Below are 14,293 nucleotides of genomic sequence, written 5' to 3'. Positions count from 1 at the left end.
CCCACATGGTGTTTCACAACCATATTACCCTATATTCAGGGGATCCTACACTCCCTCTCTTTTGACTTTCTTGGGCATCAGGCATTGAGGCCACATAGGGGCTGGGACTGGAGTTACAAATGGTTATGAGCTATCTTGTTGGTGCTGGGAATCAAACCTGGGTCCCTGAATGGGTATCCAGTGCTCTTAACTGCTAAGACAGCCCTACAGTTATATAAATGAGCTTTGTCTTTGTTAAGACAATTTCCTGAGGAGTCAGCTGGTAGACAAGAGAAACCAAAAACATACTCTCCTTTCAAAACAAAACATAAAGTCTTACCTTTTAAGTCAATTCCCTTTTGTAAGTATTACCACAGCAGAGTACTGTTTTTGTTTGTTTTCCAAAACATTGTTTTTAAGAAGGTACAACACATGGCCTACACAGGTCTGAGCCAGATGGGGTTCCTTCATCGAGAGGATAAGTAGACACATGCCCTCCCCCCCCCCAAAAAAAAAAAAAAAAAAAAAAAAACCAAGACGCTATCTCTAGCTGATAACTCCTGCCAAAGGAAAAACATTTTGTTTTTGTTTTTGTTTTTTTTAACAGAGTCCCACTGGGAATACAAATCATACTTCAGGGCAGGGCCTATGCCCAGCAGCAGACAGCCACCACAAAATGAACTCAGTGATACTTTGGAACATCCTTTGTCTCATGACTTTTTAACTTTTTTTCTGCTCATATAGAATACTTTTACCTGTACTTTTTTTCCTTGATCTTTTTCTTTGACTAATTTTTTTCTGTTTGTTTGTCTATTTGTTTTCAAAAGAAAGAGAGAGAAAGAGAAGGAGAAAAAGGGAGAGAGAGGGAGAAAGGGTGCATTGGACGGGAAGGGTCTGGGAGGATGTCCTGCTGCTTTGAGCACAGGAAGAGCTACTGGTTTACATCGGTATCTTCCTATCCTCACATCAACACTTCTTTAAACTGAAGAATCTTAATTCATTCACTAACAAAACTCAGATTTCATATTCGGCTGTGGATTTCTAATTCTCCTCTTATTCTTGGTCTAAATCTGTGATCAAGGCAGACAGAATTCACCAAATATGTTCAGACGATTCAACAGTAACAAACAGCATATTTAACTGAGGCAAGATAGGAAGATGGAGTCTGGTTGAAGCCTTTGCCAGTTCCAGTACAATTAGCAAGGACTTGGGACCCTGCTCCCTCCTGCTGTGAACCTGCAGTTGTCTAGGACTCTCAGCAGAGACTCCATTTATAGGGAAAGGATGCGTGCTTCTTGGCAGACACAGCTGCCGGTTTACTTTAGCAGAGTATAATTTTATCCACCTCAGCCCCTGAGCCACCCTATAATCCCACTTAGCAAAAGAGGGAGAAAAGGCATAATAGAGTTTTCCTTGCAGCCTTTTAATATGTAACCTCAGAGACATTAAAACAATAAAAGTTGTCTTAGATTTCCACTTACTTGGATAGAAATAGCCTGACAAAAGCAATTTAAGGGAGGCGGAGTTTGCTTTGGCTCAGAGTTGGTATCCCTGGCCATGTTGTGGTGAAGGAGTGTGAGGCAGCTGATCCTACCTCATCTGCAGCCGGGAGACAGAAAGCAGTGAGTGCACTTCCTCACTTCCTCCATTGTTTTCAGCTCTCAGAATTGTGTCACCGCGCAGGCGGTGAAGGTGGGTCTTTCCACCTCAGATCAACCGGCTAGATAAGTCCCTCACAGGCACCCCCAGAAGCTAACCTAAACAACGTGGTTTTCGGAAGTTCGTCTCCTGGGTAATTCTTGGTCCTGTCCAGCTGACAGCTGATATTCATCCTCGCCAAGGTCACTGCTAAGGCAATTCATTCTTGAAGAGCCTACCCACACTTGGCTATGACTTACTTTCTGAAATGTCCTCTTTGAGTCCCTACCCATGCACCGGAGTGTGGCTTACTTTCTTCTGAGTGCCTTTTTTTTTCTACCTAACTCTGCGTTTAAAGAGTGCTTTTAGTCCATCTAGAGAGTAGAGGATGATTGTGCTCCTAGGTGGATAAGAAAACAGCACCTTCTACTGCGAAGTGCAGACTGAGGAGTTACTTATTGCTGGAATAGAAGAGTGCACTCCATAAACGCATCCAGGTGAAGTGAGACCACAGGGACACGTGGGAAATATTAAAGTCACATTATACAAACCAACAAAAGGGTAAACTCCCTCCCTTGAACTCTATGAAGTGGTGGACATGTAGCACCATGACAGCACCCCAGGGCTACACAAGGATTTACCCATCTGATAGTGAAGGCGGGGCACTCCCGCTTGTTCCTGGATCAATCTGGTCCCCCTTTGTTGGTGGACCTCATTGCCTCTGCCCACCTGCCTGGTAGTCTAGACCATGCCTTTCCCTGGCTCTCCATCTGATGCTGCCTATGTAACCGATGACGTCCTCGATCCTCAACCCTGACACTTCTGAGGCCTGGTTTTTTTTTTTTTTTTTTTTTTTTGGGTTGGTTTTTGCTTCTCCACAGGGGCTGCTCAGAGTCTGTTATCTGATCAGTAGACTCACATTCCTATAGCCCACGCCGGAAACATCCGGAACTCTGCTGTAGTGGAACTCATTCTGTAACTACATACATATGTGTATGTATTTTATTGGGTACTGTGTGAAATGAGTACAGAGTACATTTTGACAATTAAGATTGAAACAAAAGAAGCTACATTATCTGTGACTAACTTACCAGAGTTGGCAAACTGCTGGCATTGAAACCACTGTACCTTATGAATGTGTTATTATTTTTTTATGATGTTAAACTTTTCTTTTTTTAATTGATTAATTTATTTCATGTGTATGAGTACACTGTCACTGTCTTGAGACCCACCAGAAGAGGGCATTGGATTCTCATCACAGATGGTTGTGAGCCACCATATGGTTTCTGGGAACTGAACTCAGGACCTCTGAAAGAGCAGTCAGTGCTCTTAACCACTGAGCCATCTCTCCAGCCCCTTATTACTATGATGATGATGATGATGATGATGATGATGATGATGATAATAATGTTTTGTTTTTTGAAATAGTCTGTCTGTGTAACAGTCTTAGCTTCCCTGGAACTCATTTTGTAGACCAGGCTGGTCTGGAACTCACAAAGATCCAATTGCCTCTGCCTCCCAAGTGCTGAGATTAAAGATGCGCACCACCAAGGTTGGTTTGTGAACTTATTCTTTGTTTGTTTTATTGGCAGCTTAGGGTGCAAAGTATTTTATTTTTAACTTTCTCACGTTTAAAAACAATATAGCCTAATTTAGATGAGTTTCCAAGCTGAATGTGTTTGCACGAAGCTCAGTTTCTGCTTGACAAGGAATTCCTGATATCCTAGATGGGTGCCTATGTGCATCTACAGGTAGCAATGACCCTTCTCCCACTCCCTCGGTAAGGGCCTAACAAACATTAGGCATTTTTTTCTAGTCTTATTCAGCTAATGTAGATCTGAATGTCACCTGGGAGGCATATTCCATGTACAGGAGGTTGTCCTCATTCTTCTCACTCTCATAGGTCGTGGAGACGGGCTCACAGGTCCTCGCCGTGTACCTGGTCACTACAAGGAAGAAGGCTTGGTTGTTGTTCAGCTGTAACTGCCTTCTAATTATCTTCATGAGCTTACCCCTGTTGATGTTGATTTCTTCATGGACCAGCAGCTGCCCCTCACCGTTGAAATGCTCTATTATCTTAGAGCTCTTTGTGTGAAGCTTCAGTGCTGTGTGAAGGTCTCTGACCACATGGCTTAGGGATGTAAGATTTGGATAAACAACCTACATTGGTTTTGTCCTGTGAGATTTTTGTCCCCCAAGAGCTGGGATGAGAACTGCCCACCACACACCGCCATACTTGGCAGGTCTGAGTTTCCTCTTTAAGGTTTGTCATATTCAGCTTATTTTTAAAGATTTATTTATTTTATGTATATGAGTACACTCTAGCTGTCTTCAGATATACCAGAAGAGGGCAACAGATCCTCAGGACCTCTAGGAGAACAGTCAATGCTCTGAATAGCTGAGCCATCTCTCCAGCCCCCACACTCAGTTTTTAATCCATATGTATTTAAGACTTTTCCAAAGACCAAAAGTAAAATAAAAATGCTTTTTCCTATAAAAATAAACACATGAATATTTATTTATTTATGCACTTACTTACTTACTTATTTTGGAGTTCTTTTTGCATGTTTTTTGTTTTTGTTTGAGACAATGTGTCTCTATATAGGCCCCAGCTGTCCTGGAACTCAATACATAAACCAGGCTGCATTGAACTCAAGAGAGATCTGCCTCCCAAGTGCTGTGCTGGCTGGAACATAGAAAGTTCTTCACTGAGGCCTTACATATAGTTGGAAAAAAAACCCAAGACCTTCAAAATTGGTTAGTTACCTTATAATTGCTACTCTAAACTTAAATCATATAAACATTGAAAGGTGAACTCAAGATACTCAAGCACAGCAATAATTAGCCACTTAAGTCAAAATGTCTTGTATTAAGAGATGAACCACTAAGAAGTAAGGAATATGAACCACAGAGAAAGCATTAACAGAAATTGGCTTTTGCTTTTCTTTTAAATATGGAGCTTAATGATTCAATGAGCAGAGGTCCTATGCCTAAAGTTGCTTTGGTTAAATACTAGTTTTATTTTGATGACTGTAGTATACTTATATACACTTAACATATGTTACATATTAAAATCCCAGTATTTTAATACCAAATTTATTTAAAATACCAAAAGATGTGTTATACAATTATCCCAACACTGACAACAACAAAATATGTATAGGGGTGTGTGTCTCTCTCTCTTCTCCTCCCCTCCTCCCTCTCTCTCCTCTCCATCCTCTCCCCTCTCCCCTCTCCCCTGTCCCTCTCCCTCTGTCTGTCTCGCGCATGCGTATACAGATGTGAGACTCCATTTCCCACAATTCTCCCCGTACTTCCGGCGTGGCCCAGTAGCGGGATCGCTAGACTTCCGCGTTCGGGCCTGTCGCTGTGGTAGAGGCGGCGGCGGCGGCGGTGGCCGGTAGGGACTCGGGCTTCAGGAGTAGGGCTCCGGGCATGGATGTTTCGGGGCAAGAGACGGACTGGCGTAGCGCCGCCTTTCGGCAGAAGCTGGTCAGCCAAATGTGAGTGTGGCAAGGGGCAAGAACCGGGTGGTCCGACCTTCCCGGCGAGGAGGGTGAGGCCGGGCTAGACCAGCTATTGACCCTGGCCAGAACCTGCGGCGTCCGCTGGGCTCCGGAGACGTGCAAGGATCCTCCCGTGGTCTCCCTGGCCTTTCTTGGCAGACAGGGACTGCTGGCTAGCTCTTCTGGGGTCGCACTCTGCAAACCCAGCAGCCCTGGCTAGTGAGTCATCGTCCTGAGCCGCCCCGTCATTTGTGTGCTTGAGTGCAGATTTTTCTCTGCTTCGATTCGCACCGAATATAGAAAGAGAAAGAGGCAGCCAGAGATTTTACCCGGGGTAACGCGTGGCTTCTTTTACAAAAAATAAATAAACAAAACGAAAACCACACCAATGAGTTGGAGGAGGGTGAATGGAAGATAAAATTGGAAGATTGGTATGTGTTTGGGTCATAGGCAGTGGGAACAGAGAAGAGTGTTCCCGTTTCTTCCACAAGGTGTGTCAATTTGGCCAAAGGTAGCAGGAAATAAACTTAGGGAGTGAAGGGCAGGGGTGCCCTCTGCCCGCGGAGCACTGCTGAGTGTCTGTTTCGCTTAGCTGTTTTACTGAGTTTCCCGAAGTGTTTAGAAAATTACCTGTGGCACCGCCTTTCCCCTGAGGGTTGGTACTGGCTGTCGGTCAAGAGGCACTACAGTTGTGCCAATGCTCAGTCATTTTTTTGGGTGCTAAAGTGTCAGTTAGTTGAGTAGACTGGAGCAGCCTTGTAGAGTAGGTGACAGATTGAGCTCTAGAGAGAAAAGTAGGAGGGTGACAGGCCACCGTTCCCAGCAGATGATTGTGAAAGCGTCACGAAGGATGCTGTAGGTGGAGCGTTTTTGGGTCTTTGAAGCAAAGTAGTCATGAGGATGAGCAGATGCTGGCATGGTGAGTGATGGGCGTTTTGGGGGAACAACCTGTACCCATGTTTTACATGTCTGCCTTGAGGTGGTGCAGCATTAGTGTGGGGAAGGCTCCTGAGGCCCCGGAGGTGAATAAGGGACCCAAGAGAGGCCAACTAGGCAATTTGAGGAGTTTTTTCCTCTGGAGGGCTGGGTGGGGGTTCTGTCTTTTTTCACTTAGATTACTGTCTAGCGTATGGTCTCCTGAGTTAGTTGTAGAAGACTTAGTTGGCAGAGATCTTAAAGATCAGTATTAGATGCTGGAACTTGAAAGTGGAAGACAGATTCCAGAGAAAAGGGGATAAATGTGTGGACACATTGGTGACTAACTGGATGGTGGGGGTGGGAAGGAGTGAAGTGGAAGGAAGCTGGGGTAAAGCAGAGAAGGAGATACTATGCCAGGGCTTGGTACCACTACAAAATAACCCTTGGACTGCATTGCAGACAATTCAGCAAATAAGTGTTTTGTTTATTAATTTTTTTAGATTTATTTTATTTGTGTGAGTGTTTTGCTTGCCTCTTTATAAGTGCACCATGTATGTCTGGTGCTCTTAGAGGTCAGAAGAGGGTATAAGATTCCCTGGGGCTACAGGGGCTATGAATTGCCCTGTGAGTGCTGAGACTCAAACCTGGGTCTTGTGCAAGAGCAGCGTGTGAGCCAAGTTCCAGCCCACAAATGCAGTATGATGTACTTGAGTTCTCTCTAAGTCTTGAGAAATGGTCTGAGCCCCAGGGCAAGGATTCTTTGGGGAAACCCAGTACAGTAGATTAGAAGAGCAAGTTGTCATCACAGACAGTAGGGGAGGGCTGCAGAATTGTCTGAGGTCTGGGGAAGACTGAAGTGTACTGGGTACACAAAATGCAGCTGCCTTGTGAATACTGAGGTGCTCTCTGTGGCTGGAAGATGTTGCTGCTTGTATTTTGTTTTGTTTTGCTGTAGTAACAAATTACCATGCATTTAGCACTTAAAACACCTTTATAGTTGATCATTTCTTTATGTCAGAGGCTCCTGTAAGATTTGGTGAGTATTAGTTCCAGGGCTGAAATCAAGATGTTGGCAATATTTACTTCTTGATGGGGCTTTTAGGGACAGAATCTGCTTTCAATTCCATTCAAGTTGCTGTTCGAATTCTACTCCTTACACTTGTAAGACTAGGTATCCTCCTTCTTGGACATTTGTCAGGGCAGGTTTTGTTCCTGGAGATTGACTGTACTCGTGCTTTCTTTGTGGCCTGTTCTGTCTAACATTGGCTGGTCTTCTGACACTCTCTGCATTCAGTTAGAGAACATTCTGTGCATTTCACAGATCAGTTTGGAATAATGGAACATAATCTTGTTGCCTGTATCTTAATCACATCTATAAAGTCCTTTTTTGAGATACGGTGAAAGGTAGTCAGAGGTTCCAGGGACTGGGGCCTGTGTATCTTTGTGGAGAGGGCAACATTTGTTTACTAAATTTGGGTGAGCTCTTCAAAGGTTGCTTTCTAAGAGTAAAAGGTATCTTAGTTTGTTTTCTGTTGCTGTGAAAAACACCATGACTAAAAGCAGCTTGGGGAGGAAAGCCAAGTCAGGAACTCAAGCAAGGTCCAAGGGACTGGAGAGATGATTCAGCCCGTGGTTAAGACCACTTGTAGCTCTTACAAAGGCACCAGGGTTCAATTCTGGGCACCTGTAAGTGATTCACAGCCATCCATGACTCCATTTCCAAGGCTTCCAAAGCCCTTATCTGACATTAGTGGGTACCAGGCAGAAACTGGTGTAGTCAACATACTGGTAGGCAAAACCTTTGTACTCGTAAAAAAAGGAAATAAAAACCAGACAGCTGTGGTAGTGCATGCCCTTAATCTTGGAAGGCAGAGACAGGCAAGATTTCTATGTATTTGAGGCCAGCCTGGATGGTCTACAGAGAGAGTTATTGGACAGCCAGGACTATGTGGAGAGACCTTATCTTAAAACAAAACAAATTATGTACATTTATTTTGAATAAGGACCCGGACTCAGGAACTGAAGCAAAGGCTGGAGAGGTGCTGCACACTGGCTTGTTTTCCATGGCTTGCTCAGGCTGCTTTTTTTTCTTTTATAATCCGGGACCACCTACCTAGTAGGGGCACTGCCCACAGTGTGCCTGGCCTTCCTTATTAATTACTAATCAACAAAATTCCCCACGGGCTTGCAGGCCATATTCTCCTTGAGGTTCCATTCCTCCCAGATAACTGTCACCTGTGTCAAGTAGACATGTGTCAAGCTTATTGGGTGTTTTCACTTCTTCAGTTTGCTTGTTTTCTCTTTAGGGTTTACTTTGCTGGTGACTTGATTTCCTGTGTTGATAGTTTAAGAAGATTTATACTGGGCTAATCTACACATCTTTAGTTCTGACTTCCGCCTGTGGTGATGCTGTTTGGGAAGCACTCAGACCATAGTGATTTATATTAGATGAGGAATAGTGAAAGCCTAGGACTGAGAGTAGCTTAGTAGAAGATTGTTTATGTAGTTCTCATGAAGCCCTGGGTTCAGTCTTCAGTTGTTGGGGAGTGGGGAGCCTACCAGAACACTGGGAAGGTTCTGGAAAGTTTCAGTGGAGAGGAAGCATCTCTCATTGAGGAAAAAGCAAGCTTGACAGTTGTAACTGGAGTCTAGACTTAGCCTTTCCTAGACTGCACAAATGAGGGCAGTGTGTAGCCTGATGCCTTCATCAGGTAGTCCACTGTCCTGTAGTCTTACTGTTCTGTAGCTTCCCCTGTGGTCCAGCTTCTCCGTCTTTCCACTTTAACTTTCAAAATTCTTCCTTCGTTTCTTTGTTCTTACTTGCTGGAGGTTGAGGCCAGAGCCTTTCGTGTGCTCAGCATATGCTCTGCTACTGATCTATACCTTTAGCCCCTGTTATCTCTAAAACAACTGTTACTGAGTCTTTAGGGTGTTGAGAAGATTGTGACTAAAGAATCTCTCCACCTTTGTCATGGGCAGCTTTTCTTTGTTTAGGTGTCTGCTTTGGTATCAGATACTTCAGATCCTTCCCTATCCCTTCATTTAAAGTGGGTCAACCCACTTTATTCAGCTCTTTTCAGTTTCCCAGGGAACTCTAGACCTTTGCATCATGAAGAGTACAGGAGGCAGTATTTTCCTGGGGACCACCTGATCAGCATCTCCTATTACAGTACCTGTTGTGAAACTCTGGAATCTACCCCTTCTCATTGGCTTTGTGACCTTGGGCACTGCTTGACATTTCTAATCAGGGTGTGCATCTGTGAAATAGTGCTTGTTTAGTTTGTCTCACAAGGATGCTGGGAGAAACACTGAAGAGACTTCTGTGTGAGTTTTGTAGGATCTGGGGACTGGACAGAAAACTCTTCTATTGTTCTTGCAGGGATAGGAGATACTATGGCTATGGGTTGGTGAAGGTGGAATCCCCAAGCCCAGGAAATGGAATGCAGTGGCATTTAAAAGAACGCGGAGGAGGAGAGTAGGTAGGAAAAGAGAGATTGGTTTTACTGACTTAATGAAGCACCATATTTCCTGGAGAACCATAGGAGAAACCATTCCTAGATCCTGCTGAGCAGGGTTTTATGGGGCTTAGGCTTTCCTTGAAGGATTTTTGGACTAATGTTTGCATGTCCCTGGCTTTCAGGCTCTTGGAAAACAAGTATGCATCTGTTCTGACTTGTCGAGGCCTAACATGCAGTAGGGTCACAGCAAATACATAAGCAGTGAGTGAGTACAAGGGCACTATCAGTTACTTGTCACCTTTTCTGTGTGTTTGTGTAAGCCAGAAGTGGACATTGTTCTCAGTTTCTCTCTATCATATTTTTTGAGACAAGATCTCTCACTAAATTGGAGCTCACTTACTCAGCTGTATAGGTTGGCAGCAAGCCCCAGGGATCCCTGTTTCCACTGTCCCAGGCCTGGAATTACATACCTCAGTGCTAGATATCAAACTCAGGTCCTCATGCTTTGCAGCAAAGCCTTTACCAACTGAACCATCTCCCTAGCCTATACCCTGTTCTCAATTCTCCTGTTATGCTATTCTTTTTCCTTCCTCTAGGCAAGAACTTTAATAAACTGAACTCTGTTATTGAGAACATAAACATGGATAGAATAAAAAATATGCAAAATAATCATAAATTTTATGCCAAGGGAAAATTCCCCTGCTAACGAATCCTAGGTCTGTCATCTTTCTTACTCTTGGGGCTTTTTGTCTCTGATGATCTTTAATGTAGCACATTTCTAAACAGATAGAGGAAGGAGTAGCTGAAACTGGGGAAAGGTAGTCTGTATTTGTGTTCTGGTAAAGTGTCAGAGGGCCAAGCAGAGCATGCTATGGGGCCAGGGCAGACAGGCACTTGTGGTCCCTGCCCCACTTCAACACCAAAGTTTCACTATCCATGGAAGCACATGTCTTTAATTCTAGCACATGGGAGGCAGACACAGGTCGGTTTCTGTGAGTTTGAGGCCAGCCTGGTCTACACATTGAGCTTCAGGACAGTCAGAACCACATAAAGAGACTGTCTTGGTCAGGGTTTTACTGCTGTGAACAGACATCATGACTAAGGCAACTCCTATAAGGGCAACATTTAATTGGGGCTGGCTGACAGGTTCAGAGGTTCCCTCCATTATCATTGAAGTGGAGAGCATGGCAGCATCCAGGCAGACAGTGAGCTGGAGTAGGAGCTGAGGTTCTACATCTTGTTCTGAAGACAAACAGAAGATTGGCTTCCAGGCAGCTAGGAGGAAAGTCTCTCAAAGTCCACCCCCATAGTGACACTTCCTCCAATAAGACCATCCCTCCTAATAATGTCACTCTCTGGGCCAAGTATAGTCAAACCACCACAGAGACCCTGTCTCAAAAAAGACAAGGCTCTCAAATAGCCCAGGCTAGTCTTGAACTCAGTGGGTAGTAGAGGTTGGCCATGAACTCATAATCCTCCTGCCTTATCTCCCAAGTGCATGTACCACATCAGGTGTGTTGAGTTGATACATATTGTATTCACACACCTCTTTTTTCTTTTCCTTTATTTTATTTATTTTTATTTATTTGGCCTTGAGACAGGATAGCACTGAGTAGAAGGGGTTATTTGAACTGGTCTTGAGATGCTAAGGTTGTAGGCATAGGCAGCCAGCATGCTTAGGTGGGTGCATGGATTGCAGTTGTTAGATGAGAGGCAGCCTAGGAAGAGGTCATTGCTGTTTGTAATTAGTTCTCTCCATGGTACAAATGGATGCTTATTGGATCATACTATGTTGAGGCAAATTACCTTTTAATATTTGGGAGAGTAAGGTTGTGTTTGTTTCATGGAACTGGGTAAGGGGACGCTCAAAATTAATCCCAGCCAAGTGTAGAAGTCAGGTTTGGTCCTACATCCCAGCCCCAGGCTCCCCAAAATAAAGACTCAGACTCAAACTATATTTACAGATACCTTGGCCATATAGCTAGGCTTTTCTCTGACTAGAACATAACTTGAAATAACCCATTCTAATCTACATTCTGCCAGGTGGCTGGTCACCAGTGCTGAGGTACCACACATCTGTCTTGTCACATCTTCCTGGCAAATGTCCTGTGCCTGTCACTATCGATCTCAGGATCTTTTCTGCTATTTCCTGCCTAACCTATAGGCCATATTTATTGTTGCCAGGTGCCACATTTATACAGATAGAGATATTCTCTCTACAGCCAAGTGGAAACCTTTAGAGAAGAGCCTGCTACTACTGAGCTTCCAATTTATAATTTTAGCAAGTCTCCATGGGCCTTAGAGACTGGACAAAGGACCCCTAATACCTTTTCTTTGGTGTGTGTGGGGGGAGGGGACAGGTCTAGAGTCTCATGCCACCCAGGCTGGTTTTGAATTCAGATCCTGCCTTCTCTGCCTTGCAAATGTTGGCATTAGTCACCACACCTTCTTTCCTGACAATCTTTGACCTCTTATCACAGGCTGAGCCCTACATGAACTCTGCAAGTGACCCTCCTGCCTGGTCATTCTTTATTAAGCATTGCTACTTTGAGGGAAATGAAGTGGGAGGATTTGGGCATGCTTTATGGCCTGGTAGATGATGGAAAAACTTGCTCAGGTCGTCTCTGGTTGAAGGTCTTGCCATTGTCCATGTCCACTGTGCTGTTGACCATCTTGGGCAGGATGATCATGTCCCTCAGAAGGGTCTTCACCACCTCTGGCTTCCCCGAGGGTGGTGCCTCCTTGGCCTTTCTCAGGTGCTTAAGTAGTGAGTGCTGATTCTGCTGCAGGTCACAGGCGTTGTACATGTTCTGCAGTTGGTCCGGGTCCATGTGATGGTTGGTGGACTTGGGGAAGGTCCACGTTTTCTGCTCTACTTTAGCCATCTTCTCAGCTGCTGGGGGAAAAGGAGGAAAGCTGAGAATCTTATATTCATTTTCTGACCAGAGATCTTTCTGTTGTTACCTGACAGTAACCGACGCTGTGGCTGGTTGAAGATGGCTGTTAGCCATTCTGAGGTTGGGGACTGTGGGTATGTTATTATCTACCTGCTAGAGTCGCTGGCTGGGTAGAAGCCATTTAAGCATTTTTTTTTTTTTTTTTTTTTTAGGCTAATAGTTTCCATTAGACACACAAGGGGAAATTTTTAAGGAATTCTAGTGAACTTTCCAGACTTCAAGTGGGCAATTAAAATCACAAAGCCAAGCAGTACAGTTCAAAGACCCCTGAGTCCTAATTTTTTTTGTACTTTACTTTTCCCTCTCAGCTGTTTTGATGCCCAGGATGTGTGTTTAGTGGCTGTACATTGCCTATAGACTCAACTCTTGAGGGTTCATCCTGCTTCAGGCCTGCACTTGCCTGTCCTACTTTTTCCTTGACTGCTATGCACCTAATTTGTTCTGCTGAAAAGACCCATCCTTCTTGTGCTGAGCAACTCTTCTAGGAGAGTGGGCTGTCTGTCCTGCCCTTTGCTGTCCCTGAAAGTCTGTAAAGCAAAGGCATTTCATATGAGATTGCTTCAAGGTTTGTTTCCTACTAGGAACAACATGAATGCTTATGCAATAAGCATTCATTCCTGTCTAGCATGAGTGTTAGAACGCACAGGATTCTTGTGAGCACTGGTTTGGGCCTGTTGAGGTGTTGTGGTTCTGGGGCTTACTGTTGGGTAGTTAGCTTGGGTAAAGACAAAAGTAGCACATGAAAACACTGGCTAACAAACTAAGTCAGCTTGGAACACATAAAATGAAAACAGACCATTTCTCTAGAAGACCCTCTGGCAACACTCTGTTCTAGTAATCTTATGTTGTTCATTTCCTCACTCATTTCTCCCAAAGAAGTAATTTAAGAGCGTTTACACCCTGGTGGAATGAGGATGCTCACTACTACACCATGGGATGGAGCTTTTTAATTTTTTTATGATTTTTATTTTTAACTATTTGTGTGTGTGTAGGATGCACATGAGTACATGTGCCTGGAGGTCAGAATCTCCTGGAGCTAGAGTTGCGTGTGGTTGTGAGCGGCCTGATGTAGGTGCTAGGAATCAAATTTAGATCTTTATAAGAGCAATATGCTCTCTTAGCCTGTGAGCATCTCCAACTTCTAGAGTGACCCCACCCCACCCCTCAGAGAGGGTTCTTTGTGTAGATCAGGCTAGCAGCTTACCAGGATGTAGTTTAAAGTTAAAGTTAAGAGAGAGAGAGAGAGAAGAGAGAGAGAGAGAGAGAGAGAGAGAGAGAGAGAGAGAGAGAGAGAGAGAGAGAGAGCACACCCAGTGGTAGTGGAACATGCCTTTAATCCCAGTACTAGGGAGGCAGAGGCAGACAGATCTCTGAGTTCAAGACCAGCCTAGTCTACAGAGTGAGTTCCAGAACAGCAAAGCCTACCCGGAAAAATCCTGTCTTGAAAAACCAAAAATCTTTCCATTGTTGAATGTGTTCCCCTATACCTATCAAGAAATGTGTACCAGTAATTCCAGTATTTGCTGCAATTCCAGGACTTCAAGGCTAGCCTGGGCTACACAACTACTAGGTCCTGTCTTAAAAAAAAAAAAAAAAAAAAAAAAAAAAAAAAAAAAAGATAATCAAATAGAACCCTGATCCTAGAGAGCCAAAGGGATTGAAAGGGCTCACTTCAACTGTCAGTTAGTTTCTCTCTCTTTTTCCTTTACAAAGATACCTCCCATGATGAATATGTCTCTTCTTTAAAATTTATTTATTTGTTTTCAAAATACCCACTTTAGCAGGATGACCAAGAACTTCTGAACCTCTTACCTTCACCTCCTGAGTAGGAATGGCA

At 44.0% G+C, this 14,293-nt stretch overlaps 1 protein-coding gene across 7 annotated transcripts in view; it reads left to right on the top strand.

Moving 5' to 3' along the window:
* The first annotated feature begins 5,000 nt into the window (after positions 1-5,000).
* Positions 5,001-14,293, top strand: part of MED15 (mediator complex subunit 15) — a 67,802-nt gene continuing 58,509 nt past the window's right edge. For 6 of the 7 annotated variants that reach the window (XM_080919574.1, XM_080919573.1, XM_080919572.1 and 3 more), the window contains exon 1: positions 5,001-5,120. In XM_080919574.1, the coding sequence (XP_080775700.1) occupies positions 5,053-5,120 (68 nt within the window). In that variant the 5' untranslated portion in view covers positions 5,001-5,052. The remainder of the gene's footprint in view (positions 5,121-14,293) is intronic. The other variant, XM_080919575.1, reaches the window with a different exon arrangement.

Source organism: Micromys minutus, assembly GCF_963924665.1.
Source record: "Micromys minutus genome assembly, chromosome: 7".
Classification (NCBI taxonomy): domain Eukaryota; kingdom Metazoa; phylum Chordata; class Mammalia; order Rodentia; family Muridae; genus Micromys; species Micromys minutus.
The sequence above is the reverse complement of the archived record's forward strand: the minus strand, read 5'-3'. Positions and strand labels throughout refer to the sequence as shown.